Source organism: Schistocerca nitens, chromosome 4, assembly GCF_023898315.1.
Source record: "Schistocerca nitens isolate TAMUIC-IGC-003100 chromosome 4, iqSchNite1.1, whole genome shotgun sequence".
NCBI classification, from domain to species: Eukaryota; Metazoa; Arthropoda; class Insecta; order Orthoptera; family Acrididae; genus Schistocerca; species Schistocerca nitens.
Genome location: NC_064617.1, coordinates 279897323 through 279914329, shown reverse-complemented (window position 1 = coordinate 279914329; position 17007 = coordinate 279897323). Strand labels below are relative to the sequence as shown.

Here is a 17007-nt window from a genome sequence, read left to right as displayed (position 1 = left end):
CGGTAAAATTGCGTAAGACAGGTAAAAACGTGAGTTGATTTTGTTTTCATTGTAATGTGTAAACGAACACTTTCACGATGGATCTTGCTGTATGAAACTTTATTCACTTAGTCCCTCTCTTCAAACACTGGACGGGGTAATTGGGATTGTGGAACACTTTTAAAATCGTACTCCAATCGTCATGACGCTGAGATTCGTGTCGTGTGTATAACAGGTTGATTATTATGTTCTATACCGTTGTCAGTTTTTAATCTGCGTTTGAAAATATCTCTTTTGCTGGTTTTACAATTCAGTCACTGCATTCTGTGCCTATGAAATCTGCGTGTAGAAGATTCCTTTTTGTTCGCTATACCATTCATTCACTCTTCTGTGGTCTTGTAGTGTACCCGTGTAAACTGCGACCAACAGTTTCCATTTTGCAGACTTTCCCTTTCACTCGCTATTTTCTTTTAGAGTTATCCGTAACTGTAAGCCTTATTAAGTGGTCGGTAGCCCTTGTTTTCACTTACCTGGATCTTCCAATCTAAGCTGTCGACTTCGTTCCATCTCGGCACTGTGTTGTCGCGGATGAGGAAGAATTCGATTATACCACACGAATCTCGTTTTATCTTGAGAGCTGGGAGCGTACTATGTAACAGGCAGAATGAGCCCGAAACTGAACGTGCATTTAGCATAGATTAATAGCTGAGAATAAAGCGGCCATTTTCTGCCACGGAGAAATTAAGAGACGAAACAGGCGTGACTTAAGGTGTAATATGTTACGGATTCCTCAATTTTCAGTCATGAAATGCAAGATCTTTTTTAAAAAATGTGACTCCGTGGTGTAACTGAACTATCAGAACTGTCAAACTGTCTCAGTGTTGCAATCCGTTCTGCACGGTTTTCTGTTTTTGTGTGTGTGTGTGTGTGTGTGTGAAAATTGATGACTCTACCTGTGTTAAGATCTACTTTGCAGTTCATAGCCATGTTTGTGTATAACTTACCTGTAACAATTGCTAGTATGTACGACGATATTGCGTTATGTCTTCAGTCTCCATGGTTAGATGTGATTCAGTATGAAAACTGCTCGAACAAATTGGTAACCTTACTCTGTAACGGTAGTTCATAACTGAAGTCGTATAATACTATCAATACATGTTACTTATCAATTGTAGACGGATATTAGAGTTTTAAAGTTGTATTGCTCCTTTTTATTCAGTGCGTAGTCCTTATGTCAGAATAGAAATATGTCTGATTTTTTCCCATTACTCATCCAGCAATCAATGTTTTCCTTGACAGATACTACACTTCAGAGTAGTTATCAGGCATATAATCCATCCTGGCCACATCGCCCCTCAAACGATGTTGAATACTATAACCAGTAGTAAAATTTGTGTGTTTATTTTTTGTATTTATATTGACTGTTGTCCAAGTTGGGGAGAATTATAGTTGTAGAACTGCAGGTTTTAGACACACAATCCACTTTGACCACAATCTTCCTCAAATCAAGTTTACTACTATTGTCAGCAAATAAACTTATCTCTTGCAATTTTGTCATATGACGACATGGTTGGAGACGGTGGCTGTTATTTGAAGACAAATGTTGGTGTTGGGACAGCAACAGTTTGTGGCTGGTTGCTGTCCCAACACCAACATTTGTCATAAACTTATCTGTTTTTGTTTGCTGTTTATACTGATTTCTGACCAACTTGGAGAACAATACAGGTGTAGAGCTATATGTTTTAGTCCACCTTGTCCCTCAAATGATTTTTAAGAATGCCACCAGCAAATACATTGATCTGTTTTGTTTGGTGTTTTTCACTCATGGATGATCACGTTGGAGAACGCTGTAGATATGGAGCTGTTGTAATAAAATGTCTCACTGTTGTTACTTGAGCAAAGTTACAAGATGTGAGAGAAACATTTCTGTGCTCTTGACTGGAATCAAATACATAGATCTATTTTGTTTGGTGTTTGTCACTGACAGATGATCACGTTGTAGAACATTGTAGATATGGAGCTGTTGTGATAAAATGTCTCACTGTTGTCGCTTGAGCAAAAGTTACAAGATGTGAGAGAAACATTTCTGTGCTCTTGACTGGAGTCATTTATGAGATTTAGTGTGCTTGGCTGGTTAGTGACTGTAGATATAGTCTTGTTATTTGTATATGAATATGTTCTCCAAACCAGACATCTGTTCCAGCCGACAGATTGTTTCACACACATGTAAAATACTTTGTAAACGTAGTTCTGTTGATATGGGTGTGATATACTGGAAAGATAGGGGATTGTGGGCGAAGGTATTCGGTTGAAAAAAGAGAAATGCGAGTTTTTATATTTCACCAGACAAAGTTTATTCTGACGACCTCAACAAACTCCCAAGCTTACAAAAGTACATACAAGCACACCACGTGAAGCAGTGCGGCGCGCGGGCTGGGCTACGCCGGGGCGAAGCCCAGTCTGCGGTCCGCCTAAATGCAGGGCACCGAGTCGAAACGGCTAGCGGGTCGCCTCTGTACTTGAAACAAATCTGCTAACTACTTTAATGCAATAAATGGACCAGATCACACAACTACGCGACAGAATTTTTTTCCTTATTCGAAACGTCAGAAACATCTCTTCCCTGCTTTATATGTGGAGGATGCTCAGAACAACCAAGTCTTTTTCTTACTTACAGCAAGCAAAGGACACAGAAAAAAGATATGTAGGGAGCCACGGTCACCTGACTTTTCTCTCGAATACAAGTGTTTTTTCTCGAAAAATGTTAGTACAACGGACACAAGTTTACTATAAGACATCTCGTAAAAAGGTACGGGTACTTTGAAAAAACGGGTGGGCATCACATACTGGCCAACCTCCGACGACGCGTCCCCCAGAAAACGGGGGTATATAATAGTTTACGACGTACAGTACAAAAAACTCGGGGTGCAAACAGGCCCCTTTTACATACTACACTTACACGATATTAGTAACATTTATTTTTTTATAATTTTTTTTGTCTCAGGTGCCGTGGACTCCCCTCAGTCTCATATGCCTCAACTGGTGAGGTAATTGCTAAAAAAACCTTAGTCCTCGCATGCAATAATGATAATAATACAGTGAAAATGACAGTCAAATGACGAAAAAAGTATAACTATACAAATGGATTGGGAAAAAATGTACACTTTACACAACTTTAGTTTTTAAAAAAAAAAATGCACTGTCCTACGGAGGAATATATCACATACAATACAATAGGATAGGTGCACAAAAAATTCACTGACACATGAACGGTTGCGGGTCGCAGGGCGAAGCAGGCTCCCCCACGGAGGAGTGTCTCTACTGCGCGAGTGTTCTCCGCGGAGGCGCCTGCGCTGCGCCTGCGGTCGCACCGACCACTCGGGTGGGCGTCTCGAGAGACTGGAGTGGCGGTTTGGAGGGGGAAATGTGACAGCTACGTACGACGCCGGCGCTACATTGTCCTCGGTAGCGCCGGCCCGCTTTAACATATTCTGTTCCTAGCGTAACAATATAGAGACTCGACACAAATAATAAAATTTCACACAAACAACACATAGAATTAATAAGTATTGTTTAAATAATAAATTATTTGGTTTGTAATACGGCAGGCTGCGCGCCCGGTTTGTACTGAGAGTCGGCGGAGCGCGCCCGGCGGTCAGGCCTCCAGCGTGACCACCATCTTGGTGGGCTGCGGGGGCGGCGGCGTCGGCGACTTCTTGGACAGGTTGAGCGGCTGCTGCGAGTCGGCGGCCACGTCCACCTGCAGTGCCAGCAGGTGCTGCGCGGGCGGTTGCGGCTGCTGCGGGGGCGGCGCGTGGTGGTGGTGGTGGTGGTGCGGGTGGTGGGGGTGGTGGGGGAGATGGTGCTGCTGCTGCTGCTGCAGGGCATGGTGCAGCGGCGACGGCGCCGGCGACGTGGAGGAGGAGGGCGCGGGCGACGCGGGGGAGGGCGCCAGCTGGTAGGCGGCCGCCGACGTGATGACGCCGGGCGTGTTGTGCTGCTGGTGCTGGTGCGGGTGCGGCCAGGCGTCGGCGCGCATGATGTAGCTGTGGATGATGTCGGTGCGCTGGCGCTGCTCGGCCGTCATGCGCGGGCCCTCCATCAGCGAGCGCGCCAGCGTCGAGTGCGTGCTCGACAGCAGCGACGCCGACGGCGCGGGGGCGGGCGAGGGCGACGGCGCCGACGCGGGCGCGGGGGCGGGCGCCGGCTCGGGCGACGACACGAGCGCCAGGTGCAGCTGCGGGTGCATCTGCTGCGTCGCCGTCAGCGGCTGCGCCTGCGCCTGCGCCTGGCCCGCCGCCTGCGGGGGCGGCTGCGCCGGCGGCTGCGTGCGCAGCGCGCGGAACTTCTTGTGCGGCTTGTACGCCTCGTCCATCAGCGAGTTTGTGTCGTACAGCGGCGGCGCCTGCAGCACGCGCTTCAGCACCGGCATGTCCTCCACGATGCTGCTGCCCGACGTATGCTGCACACACAACAAAACACACTCGTCAATTCGCTGTTACATCGTCACATGTGCCGACACTAAAAAAAAGAGTATTAACATCGATAGGGTTGCCAAGTGGTCGGAATCACGCGAGGCGAACCTTACAAGGTCTTCCGATTGTTATGGAGTATTTGCCCCGCATCATTCTCGGATGGGACGACGAAAAATGACTAGATGCCTCGGTATGCCCGTTAATCTTCTTCCCGTATCCCCCCACATGAGATGACAAAATATAATTGTTGTACCACGCATCTGGATGATTTTCTCCGAAATGTAAATCGCAGATATTCACAGGCGGTGTCTTCCGTCCTGGTCTGCACAGTGAATCCCGGATTACACATCCTTACTTGTGAGGTAAATGGGCCACAATCCAATTTCTTCATTTCCGGCTTTAAAACCACATGTGTAACACCTACACGCTATTTCATCTGTGGAAGAATGGACGTAAATCTTGCTCCAGCCTACTGCCGATTTAGGCAGTATTAATAGGACTCGTGTCCATTTAAAACTGTCGAAATGGGCAGTAGACTGTAAGACGACTGTCACTCTTCCAGGAACCAAGCAAAGTGTCTGGCTATTATGAACATGGTCGTGACTCGAAAATACGAAAACTTGTGTATGTAGATGAACAAAGCGGGACTAGAGCATGCAGAGAAAGGTCTTCCATTGATCGTTAACTAAATGTTTGACCAGACGAACTGTCTATAGGTAAGTGAAAAATGGATAGGGAGCTCTTAGAAGATATTACGGGCCCCCAAACAGCCGAGGCGAGATGTTGTAGAACAGTGCAGGGAGTAACAAGAAGAGATAGACAAGACTGTTGCAGTAGATTGCTGAAGGAAGGAGCATTGACAGACTCAAGAGAAGACGGATGGATCAAGAAGCCGCAACGGACCATCTGGTCTAATGCTTGTGGAAGAATACGGAGCCGGCCGCTGTGGCCGAGAGGTTCCAGGCGCTTCAGTCCGGAACCGCGCTGCTGCTACGGTCGCAGGTTCGAATCCTGCTTCGGGCATGGATGTGTGTGATGTCGTTATGTTCAACTAGTTCTAAGCCTAGGGGACTGGTGACCTGAGATGTTAAGTCCCACAGTGCTTAGAGCCAAAAGAATAGAGAAAAGGTGAAGTGTAGCGAAGATCGAAATGTATTCCGACCCAGGCGGTGTTTCCATTTCCCTAGTGTATTGAAACTGATCACGTATCACAAGACGTCCCGTTTTCAACAATGAAAGAGTGGCGTGCACTCTTGGGAACGTGGCAAACACTGCACACGCCAATGGCAGTTTTCTGAAGCGCGACGGTTCGCCCCGCGTGCCGGCACCTGACAGCCCTTCTGGGAGGTGGCGAGGTGTGTGTGTACTTACGTGGTCGTCGTCGAGCGTGGACCGGGGGCTGGAGCAGACGGAGGTGGGCGTGTTGTCGGCCTTCTCGGTGCCGGACTCGATGCCCGAGTCACTGGGGGAGTCGAGCTTGCGCACGAAGCGGCGGTGCGGGCAGGCGTCGGCCGCCTCGGCGCCGCACACCGACTCGCTGCTCGAGACGGAGCCCAGCGGCGACTTGACGGCCTCGTCGGCCCACTGCGGGGGCGTCGCCAGGGAGACGGGCGCGGGGGCGGGCGCCGGCGCCGGCACCTCCAGGTGCTGCTGCTCTTGCTGCTGCTGCTGCTGCTGCTGCTGCTGCTGCCACTGCTGCTGCTGCTCGGTCATCTTGAAGGCGAGCAGCTTCTCGGAGTGCAGCGTGTTGAGCGTGCGCAGGTCGGGCACCTTGCGCAGCAGCTCCTGCGCGAGGTGCGAGCCGGCCGCGACGCCGCCGTGGTTCTGCGCCAGCACGGCCTGCAGCGCGCCGCGCAGCTTGCACTGCATGCGCTCCACCAGCTCGCCGTTGCGCAGACCGGGCCGGTCGGGCGCGATCACCACCACCGAGCAGAACAGCCCCACCTCGGCGTCCGTCAGCTGCAGCGCGTTCAGGCGCTCCGCGAAGTCGAACATGGAGTCCATGAGGAAGCGCGCGTTCGACGAGCTGTGGATGGCCTCGCGCTTCAGCATCTGCCCGTCCAGGCAGATCATGCTGTTGGTGTGCGCGTCGAAGAGGCAAGCGAGCCGCACCAGCAGCACCTCGAACACGCCCGCCTTCAGCAGCGTCACCTGGTCGTCCTGCGGCAGCAGCGCGAAGCCCGGGATGCGCTTCGCGAACTCCACCACGCCGCGGATGGCCGGCGAGAAGCGCTTCGAGAAGTCCTGCAGCAGCTCCTGCTGGCCCGTCAGCGGCTGCGGGCTCGGGTTCAGCGGGCACGCCTGCAACCACACACAGCGCACATCTGTCAGCCACTCGCCTGCTCGTCACAGCGCACCCACAGCTGGGGAAGCGTGGCGGATACATCCTAATACACAGTGGTATGACAGGATCCATCATCCGAAAGAAAAAGGGCTAGTTAACATGGGCTTCAGACCTAGGAGTACTTGTTGATCTTCGCTACTGTGAAACATCTCTCCTACTGAACAACTCCTCATAGCTCTTAAGATATTTCTCAGCTCATGTTTCAAAAATGGTTCAAATGGCTCTGAGCACTATGGGACTTAATTTCTGAGGTCATCAGTCCTTTAGAACTACTTAAACCTAACTAACCTAAGGACATCACACACATCCACGCCCGAAGCAGGATTCGAACCTGCGACCGTAGCGGTCTCGTGGTTCCAGACTGAAGCGCCTAGAACCGATCGGCCACACCGGCTGGCGAGCTCATGTTTGCTAGACAAGTTTTTCTTGTTGTGCCGCCCCGGGTGGCCGAGAGGTTCTAGGCGCGTCAGTCTGGAACCGCGCGACCAGTATGGTCGCACGTTCGAATCCTGCTCGGACATGTATGTGTGTGATGTCCTTAGGTTAGTTAGGTTTAAGTAGTTCTAGGGGACTGATGACCTCAGATGTTAAGTACATAGTGCTCAGAGCCATTTGAACCATTTTTCTTGTTGTGGTCCATACTACCTTCACCGAAAATATAGAAAGCAAAGAGCTTTCAATAGCAGAAATGTGATTCACAGCATCGAAGACGAACAAATGTAGCCCAAAGGTATGCATTTTAGAACCCCTGTTTACAGTCTTTCTTGCTTCGAACGATCGGTGCTGTCGTATGCCTGAATACTAGGCATTCTTCTCGCTACGACCTGTATCTGCAGGAGCATATGCAATACTTCTAAGGGAATATTAACCGTAAGGGGCTATCAATGGGATAATGTAGTCCAGAAACATGTAAACAAACCACAGATTTTCGACAAGTGCTGTGTAACAGTTTCAGTACTAGTTCCTGATACTGTCGGACAACGACGTCACAGCAGATACTACGACATTTGACGTACCAAACAAATAGGCGCCGTGTTTCTATGAAGGCACACGCGATACGCGGCGACAATGTATGTTTAACCGATTTTATTTAGCCGCAAACGAAATCTGCTACTGTGAACGGTATTGATATCTGCCTAATGCTGAAGCTGATAATTTAACACCGGCCGATTTCTGCCGATTCTACTGCTCCCCGCATAGCCTACACTAGGAGCCACGTTATATTGCGCGCATCGATATCCTTCAAAAATGTTTGCGTTAAGTCGATAATATCGACATTCGTATCAAGGGGAGTTGGCGCAGTCGATAGCACCCTGGTCTCGCATTCGTGAGGACGACGCGTCAAATCCCCGTACAACAATCATTATTTATATTATGGTTTGAATACCTCAACAGTGTTTTTATTAGTCATGGTCCTGTGAGAAATGGCATGCAGTTGCCTTTATCCTCCGAGTTGACTTAAACACTCTGTTACATTGCGAGCTACAGTTTAACGTGAATCCCTAATCACGGTGCTTCTTTGCACTTCTCACGTTAATAAACGCTGGAAGAAGTGATAAGTGAAAAAAATCTTACGACAGAGGGGATTGAACCCGGGACATTCAGATGGCACTTTACAGCTGGTTCACATGCTGCTTATTAATATTGAAATCGGCAAGAAATAAACGCGGGGAGCAGCGTGCCTATTTGAGGATTTGGAAGTTGGAGTAGTAAGTGGCGCGCGCGCAGACCGCTTCCTCGTATTTGCGTGCGGCGCGGAGCGGCTGAGTTGGCGTGACGTCAGCGGCGACCTCAGCACGGCCGCCAAGGTCGCGATCGATGGCAGCGGCGGGCCGGCTGCAGCGGCAACGCCGCAGGTCCCTGACCGCCGGGGGGCCGCGCTTCGACGCCCGCCGACCTCCCTCCTGCTGCACCCGCGTCCCGAGGGGGTGCTTCACTGGCGTCGACCTCAATACAGTATACCGACCAAAGGTCTCCTACACTTCGCTCCGCAACTGTCTGCTTGTCAGACGTTTACCAGAAGACGGTGAATGATGCAACAGATCGAAATGACCGCTACAGCGATAGCCGATCCTTCCGATTGAGGCTATTTCTGTTCCATTTACTTCTCGACGAACTATTAAAAAACAGGATTCTGACCTACTGCACCGAGCGAGGTGGCGCAGTGGTTAGCACACTGGACTCGCATTCGGGAGGACGACGGTTCAATCCCGCGTCCGGCCATCCTGATTTAGGTTTTCCGTGATTTCCCTAAATCGCTCCAGGCAAATGCCGGGATGGTTCCTCTGAAAGGGCACGGCCGACTTCCTTCCCTAATCCGATGAGACCAATGACCTCGCTGTTTGGTCTCTTTCCCCAAAACCAACCAACCATTCTGACCTACTAACTGGGACTTGGAATTAAAATTATAAATGGAAAGGTATCAACATTTAAAATGTTATTTTGAAGATGGACAATAAACAGGGATGGGACAAGGATAAGGAATGATTTCGGCTGTATCCTGTTCAAGGGAACCGCCATGACCATTGCTGTGCACGAGTTAAGGAAACTCCAGAAAAATTCGATGGTCTGTGGGCTGCTGGACTTCGAACCTTGTTCCTTACGAATGCTATTTCGCGCATCGCTCGTCGGAAATAAAAATATTCCGACAATATCTTGATACTTCGCAGTGCCGATGTCAACATAACAAGTACCTCCACAGAGCGACTGCGGACGAATTGCGTTCGGCAACTCTGCGGAAGTTCATTTCGGGAGCAGTGCGCCGGGAGCTGACCTCAGACATTGGGTTAATATTCTCAGAATGTAAATAGTTATGGCTGCCGGCCATTATTCAGTAGAACATAGGTTCGGAGTTCCTTTACTGCAAATAAAAGACGGCCCGATTTCGTTACTACTGAAGCCACCTCCACAAAAAAAAATGGCTCTGAGCACTATGGGACTTAACATCTATGGTCATCAGTCCCCTAGAACTTAGAACTACTTAAACGTAACTAACCTAAGGACATCACACAACACCCAGTCATCACGAGGCAGAGAAAATCCCTGACCCCGCCGGGAATCGAACCCGGGAAGCCGGGCGTGGCCACCTCCACAACTGCAGACCTTTTTTCATGATCGCCTCTTTCGTAATTTGACGTCAAACCTTATCTTTTATGACAGTTGGGCGTCTATCTGTCATTACCAGATCCTGGCTTCATATCTCGACACCAGGAGAGGAATATTCAAGGCGCCGTAAATAGCTGCGCACAACCTGCAGTTGCATGGCTCTAAGCACTATGGGACTTAACATCTGAGGTCATCAGTCCCCTAGAACTCAGAACTACTTAAACCTAACTAACCTAAGGACATCACACACATCCATGCCGAGGCAGGATTAGAACCTGCGACCGTAGCAGTCGCGCGGTTCCAGACTGAAGCGCCTAGAACCGCTCGGCCGCACCGGCCTGCAGTTACATGTTTAATACATAAACTTTGAATGCTCTTATCATTATCTCTCATTCCGCCGTTTTGTTGGGAAGGATGGCCTCGTAGAAATCTGAAAGTTTTTCGTGTTGTTGCTTGAACTTGGTTTTTTATTCGTGGGAAGAATTTTTGTTTGGCTATTCATGCTCTTATTGCTACTGCTCGTTCTTCTACTGTGTTCACGCAATCCCGCCTTTTACAGGTGGGATGCTGACTTTTGTAGCCCACTGAACGACAGCATTACAGATTCTATTTTTCGCTCTAGCAGGCAGGAATCGAAAGATTATGTGCTTCGCTGGCAAATTACGGTCCTCTGATATGAGGAATACGCCCGAAATAATCGCATTAAGATGTAATTGTGTCGGGGCAAATGCATACCAGCGCGGCCGCTGTATTGCTCCTCTCGACCAGAGGAAAAAAACTGCGCTTCTTTTTGCAATCGTCGTTGCGAAGCCACATTGGGCAAGAGCGTCAGAGGTGAAGACGTCACGAGTCCGGTAAGCAAACGCGCAGCCCGGCCGTGGATTACGGGGCGGGGCGGCCGACCTTGGCTCGTCTTCCCGGTAACGAGCCACAGACTTCCCGGCGCGATGCCCGCGCCACACTGCGGCCGCGCGCGGAACTAGCGTGGCTCGGGCCGCAGACAGCGTGTGTGTGCGCGCTCTCGCTGCCGGTCGGGAAGGCAGCCTGACAGGACTGGGTAGGGGGATGATTTTGGAGCGCGCCAAGCCAGACTGCAGAGAAGAGGTGTGTGCGGGTACTCACCAGAGTGGCCGGGCAGCTGGTGTAGGTGGGGCGCGCGCGCGCGCTGGCCAGCAGCGGCGCCACCTTGTCGCGCGTGAAGTCGCACGTGTCGAGGTGTGCGCGCACGACGCGCGCCAGCAGCGCAGACTGGTCCTCCAGCTCGTGCGCCAGCGCCTTGTCGTGAGACCGCGAGCTCGAGCTCTGCTGCATCGCGGCCAGGATGCGCGCCTTCTCGCGCTTCGGCACGCGCCCGAACCGCACCGCTGCAAGCAGAAAGAGCGCGCGTTCCAGGCAGGCCGTTCCAACACACCATTCTTAAAATCTACACAACACACTTCACAAAATGTCGCCTCGCACACCGCACGACACGGGCTGCAAAAACAATGACACAATTAGACACTCTCCGTTCGAATCACCATCTAGGATCCCCTAAATACATCACCTACAGCTCTACACACGAGAGCTACACAGTCTGGTCCCAACCTCCCACTAGTGAGCGTTCCAGCTCTAATGGTGGGAGTTAAGCTCTAAGGCTCTTAAAAACATTTTACGCTTTTATAAAATTTGACGTTAAGTGTTTGTTAAGTAATTATTGTTGTATGCTTTAATTTGTTTTAACTATGTTTCATAAATTTTGTGAAGTTAAGTTCCTTGCCTACTTATATCAACGTTGCTGAGGAACTGGTGGGCGGTTAGAAAATTTAACTACTAACGAAGATAAAAATGTGACGTAGGGAGAGAAGGTTAACTAACCCTGCTATACACAGATTCATACGCAAAACCCGCCTAAACCGTGACATCAGACACATCCTCCCCCACTCCCCCTTCCCCGCCCTGAAAACTTGGTCGTGATGACTGACGTGTGCCGGCCGGAGTGGTCGAGCGGTTCTAGGCGCTACAGTCTGGAACCGCGCGACCGCTACGGTCGCAGGTTCGAATCCTGCCTCGGGCATGGATGTGTGTGATGTCCTTAGGTTAGTTAGGTTTAAGTAGTTCTTTTACCTTCGCGCCAACACTTTGCCATATTTAACGGATTTTCCATCATAAACGCTAGCACGGAATGCAAATTCAGAACACGAATATTACATAAACGACAAGTCTGCGAAGAGTATTTTGATGCATATTATGTACATATATCGCACATAAACTACGAAAAATGCAAAAGAGAGAGGAAGGGGGGGGGGATCTACCACGTAACTGGTACCCAAAATCGTCTAGCGTAACTGTAGAGAACCTATGTCGGAGAGAACTGCGATCATTACGCTGTCACTTTCGCATATCTCGCGCAGGTGTCATCGATTACAGCATCTACAGGGCCACATACACATTCATTTTTGCCTCGCTCAATAAACAAGTCCAAAGGCGTAGAAAATCGATAGTACTGGTACGATACACTCTCTGCCTCTGTGCTGTGGCTTGCCGAGTATGTAAGTAGATAGCTAACTGCAACAAGATTTTAGTGTACTCGTGTCGTCCCTCCAGAATTCTTGCTTGTGCTGACAATTCTGAATGGTAGCAGCCAACTTATCCTAGGATAAGTCGGACGCTCACAACTTGCTTGTGAGCTGGCGAAACCAAGGACACTGAATGTACAATAGAAGAGATGATAAAGAGATGGATCGAAAGTCTACACTCTCTCTATGCATAGGTCTTACTAAATACAACATAGAGTCCACAACACTGCGTACCCAAAACTTTTCACTTACGCAAAGCATTGTTGAGGCAGGAATGGCGTCAGATCTCACATAATAAAGAGACCTGGAATTTGTAAGGTGATCACTTCAAGCACGATATACTTCAATAATATCAAGGAACGACAAATTTTGTGTGCTGTACTGAGCTGTAATCAGTGCAATACTTCCACGCAACGGTAGCTCATGAAATAAGCAACGAAAGATGCCACATGAATTTGCTTTTATAAATTGTGACTGAGTATGATGTACAATATGCTACTTTGGCACAGTTATCTAACCACCTCTCCAATGCATTCACCGCGTAACACCGTGAGGCCGTTGGCGTGTAACGAGAACGCGGCGGGCAGTTTTGAGCCGGACGCCGGCTGCATCCTCTTACGCAAGAGGGCGGCGCGTGCGGGATTTAAGGCGACGTGTGCTGCGTGGGTGCGGACGCAACCCTCTTGCGTCACGGCAGTCCAGAGTCACAAGCAAAGCAAACAGCTGCACCACCCACCGAGAAACCTCTCCACAGGATTCCACGCAGTGACACTTGGCTACAGAACTACATGCCCAAGTTAGCAAGTGCGGGAACTGCCTGCAAGGGGCGACAGAAATTAAAATTCTGGAGCAGCCACAAGTCGCACGTAACTTTTAACACCTCGAAGTAGTGTACAGAGAAGGCAATAAAGTAAAGCAAACAATAACTGAGATCAAAATATTCCCTGCCTCCAGTATCAGTTCCAGTGTATCAAATGGTTCAAATGGCACTGAGCACTATGGGACTCAACTGCTGAGGTCATTAGTCCCTTAGAACTAGTTAAACCTAACTAACCTAAGGACATCACAAACATCCATGCCCGAGGCAGGATTCGAACCTGCGACCGTAGCGGTCTTGCGGTTCCAGACTGCAGCGCCTTTAACCGCACGGCCACTTCGGCCGGCTCCAGTGTATCAGTTCCACTGTATCAGAGAAGTGGTGTATGGCTGTATGCCCGACATTACGCAGACTGGAAAATGGTTATTGTTATTCACACATAATGAAATTTTCTTATTGATGGCACTGTGCCTCGGCACACACAACGTACATGTACTGTCTACATAGCTGCAATACTTAATGTCCACGCAGCGATCATAATAAGAGACAGAATTTTCCACAGAATAATCGTCATTTCTGCCTCTACCTCATATGAGGAACAGTAAAGATACAGGTGTATTACTCCTGCAGTACCTTCGGATTAACTGGCAATCTCTGCTCACACGCCATAACGTCCTAGAATACGCCATGGATTACCGCAGGCAAAAATATATGCATTGAAACTTCAAACACCAACCGAAATAGAACTATTGATCGTTGCTCTTTAAGCAGTCAGTGTGACCATGGTCTTATGTACTGCTAAGAAGCTACAACGTGGGAGAATACGCCACCGATCAACTGAGCCAAAATTACATGCACCGAAACCTTAAACACGAATCCAACAGTACTGTAGATCGCTCCTCTTTAAACAGGCTACGGGACCACTGTGCCATCTACTGCTAACAAGTTAGAACGTTCTAGAGTACGGTATGGATGAACAGACGCAAAAATGCATGCAATGAAACTGTAAATATGAACGAAAATATAGCTTTAGATCGTTGTACTAAAGACATGCAATGTGACCATTTTCCTATCTACTGCTAACAAGTTAGAACATCCTGCCGTGAACGAACAGAGCCAAAAGTCTTCACTACTTCGCGTCCACTTTGCAAAATTCAGAGATTTCAGTTATATTCTTTATTGTTTTGGAGGGCACTCTGATTTCGTCAAAGAAACATGAACTGTTGGTCATTCGAGAATTAGTAATGAAGTGCACATTTCTAGAAATCACCTCACTACACATCCACGGCAGCACTACGGTTTCGGAATGGATATGTCAGCGGGAACGTGGCTGAATTGAAATAGCATTTAAAAATCCGGCACAGCGACACATATAGTCTTGGTAAGAAATTACGGGTTGCGGGCACGACTGGCCACTTTAAGAAGCAGTAGTTCGCTCGCAGGTACTATTAAAACCAAACAGTGAAGCAGAAACAGCGGTTGACGTAGCGTTCCAAGTGTCTGACAACATAAACGGGCGCCTCACAAAGTCGCTACAAGAACACTGACAATGAATGAAGATCGGGTGGAGTTTGCACGGCTTTCGCCCGGGGACAGTTTCAGTCACGCCGAACACGCACGCAAAGCGGAGGATGGTGTTTGCAGCAGGAAAAACTGGCACGGGCACGTATATTTCTGTAAGAGTGTCGAGGCAAGGCGTAATCGCCAGGTCGACAGGCGGCACAGTGCAAACGGCAGCGGCCGACACCGAGCGCCACCGGCCGGGTGCACTGCCCCCACGGGATGCTGCAGCGATCTGCCGGGCCGCTTCCGGGGTCGCTCAACCCCGCGCGGCCGAAGTCTCGGCGCACTCGATAATACCGGGTCGCGACACCGAAACTCTACCATCATGGTTTTTGAGGTGTCTCGCAGAGTGAATACGAGCTGAGCCTTTAATGGTGCACGAGGTGCGCGGACTACGAGAGGTCCACAGCTACAGGCGCCGGGGGCAACAACCGTCGCGCCGGCAGAGGGCGCCGACCGCACGGGCGCCGCGGCGGTCTCTCTCTCTCTCTAGCGCGCACTCGCCCGGGGAAAGCGAAAACAAGACTCACTTTCACGCACGCAGCGTCGTAAGTAGGTCTGTAGAAAGCAACGCGTCCCGTTGGGGAGGGAAGCGAGCGCAGCGGTGTGTTTCACAAATTCGTCCACTACTACGCCACTCTGCAGCACTTTTGATAAAAGCAAAAAAAAAAAAAAAAAAAAAAGTCCCTAGCATCACGGAACAAAATACAGAGAAAACTGACGCAGAATGGCTGGTGAGGATGCGTAAAAATTATTAAAAATGAAGCACGAGACACGAGAAAAAAACACACACACACAGACACACGCAAGTAAAACACAGTAGCCGACAGGATACGTACGTGCATTATGATAGTTCACAACGCCGTTTAATATTCCCTTCAAAATGGGCAACTCGTCACCCATCTTGGAGACCACTTTGGGAGCAATGTTGGCGGCCACTGTAGCACTGGGCGGCGTGAGAAAAGCGTCCTCTTCGCCTACTATGGAGCGCACTGGAGTCGAAGCGACCGTACGGCGGTCGCCGCCTGCGGTGAGACGCGCGGGCTGTGGCGGCGTGCGGAGCGGTCAGTGTCCCGTGTAGCGGTGGAGCTGCCGTCGCTCGGGCTGTTCAACTGTGTGCTCGCAGCGCACAAGTCCGCGCAGTTACATTCCCAGCGACCGACTGGCGGAGCGGCGGCCCGCGCGCGACCCCCTCCCCCGCGGCCTCGAGCCGTGCCTCCCCCCTCCCCCACACCCCCTCCCCCAGCCGCTGCCGCGACAGGACGGCCGCCCCCCACTCCGCCGCCCGGCCCAGCCCTTGAACTTGCTTTCAGCGGCGGCCGCAGCGGCGCGACCTACATACGGCGCTCAGCCCCCCCCTCTCCCCGCTCCGCCCTTCCCCTACCGGGCAAACTGTGGAACATCGCGAGCGTAACCGCCCGATTCGCGCTGCTTACTACATTCGCAACGGGCCACTTCTGCCACTCGTTTTCACCTACGTCTGTACTCTGCAGGCCACAGTGAAATGCACGGTAGAGGATACTTCTCGCGTTCTAATTATCTTGCCTAGCTCCGCCTCCGTAGGCGATAATGAAACAGAGTACAGCTTTCGTCTTTGGACTTCGAGAGACATTATGAGTACAGAAACGCTCTCCCTCAAGAATTAAGAGGACAAAGAAACGGAAAAGCCTAGCGCTGCTGCTTTCGGCACCGAAGGACCCGCCTTCGAATACCGGTATCTTCTCTTACTTTTTTCTAAGCTAGGGAGGTCTGGGACGGGGTTCACCCACCCCTTGGTGACATCAAACGAGCAGCTGCTTGAATAAAGAAGCAGGAGCAGCATCATCAGCATTCGTCAACTGGCAATAAAGGCTGGAGAGATGAACGAAATGATGCTCACATGGCCCACGATTATATATCGCTCCTCGTACTGGTTTGTAAGCACCAGGCCTAATACGTAATTCGTGACTAGCGGTTACCTTTAGACTTCGGTATTTTTCATTGAAAATACTATATTTTCAATCTGTATGTGGCACACACGGATTGCTATACCCTCTAGATGGGTCAATACATCGACATAAATAAACGTATGTATCACGTATTAGAATTTCTTCCCGTACCATTCGCATATGGCGCACTGGAAGAATGAGTGCTTGAAAACCTCTCTACACGCTTTAATCATTCTAATCT

The 17007-nt window shown here is 50.0% G+C and overlaps 1 protein-coding gene across 5 annotated transcripts in view; it reads right to left on the bottom strand.

Moving 5' to 3' along the window:
* Positions 1-2308: 2308 nt before the first annotated feature.
* LOC126251485 (ecdysone-induced protein 75B) overlaps positions 2309-17007 on the bottom strand; it is a 511809-nt gene continuing 497110 nt past the window's right edge. For 4 of the 5 annotated variants that reach the window (XM_049951935.1, XM_049951936.1, XM_049951934.1 and 1 more), the window contains exons 4-6: positions 11026-11267; positions 5826-6755; positions 2309-4441 (exon numbers count right to left, since the gene is read on the bottom strand). In XM_049951935.1, coding sequence (XP_049807892.1) covers positions 3635-4441; positions 5826-6755; positions 11026-11267 — 1979 coding nt within the window. In that variant the 3' untranslated portion in view covers positions 2309-3634. Of the gene's footprint in view, positions 4442-5825; positions 6756-11025; positions 11268-15677; positions 16022-17007 lie in introns of those variants that run through there. The other variant, XM_049951937.1, reaches the window with a different exon arrangement.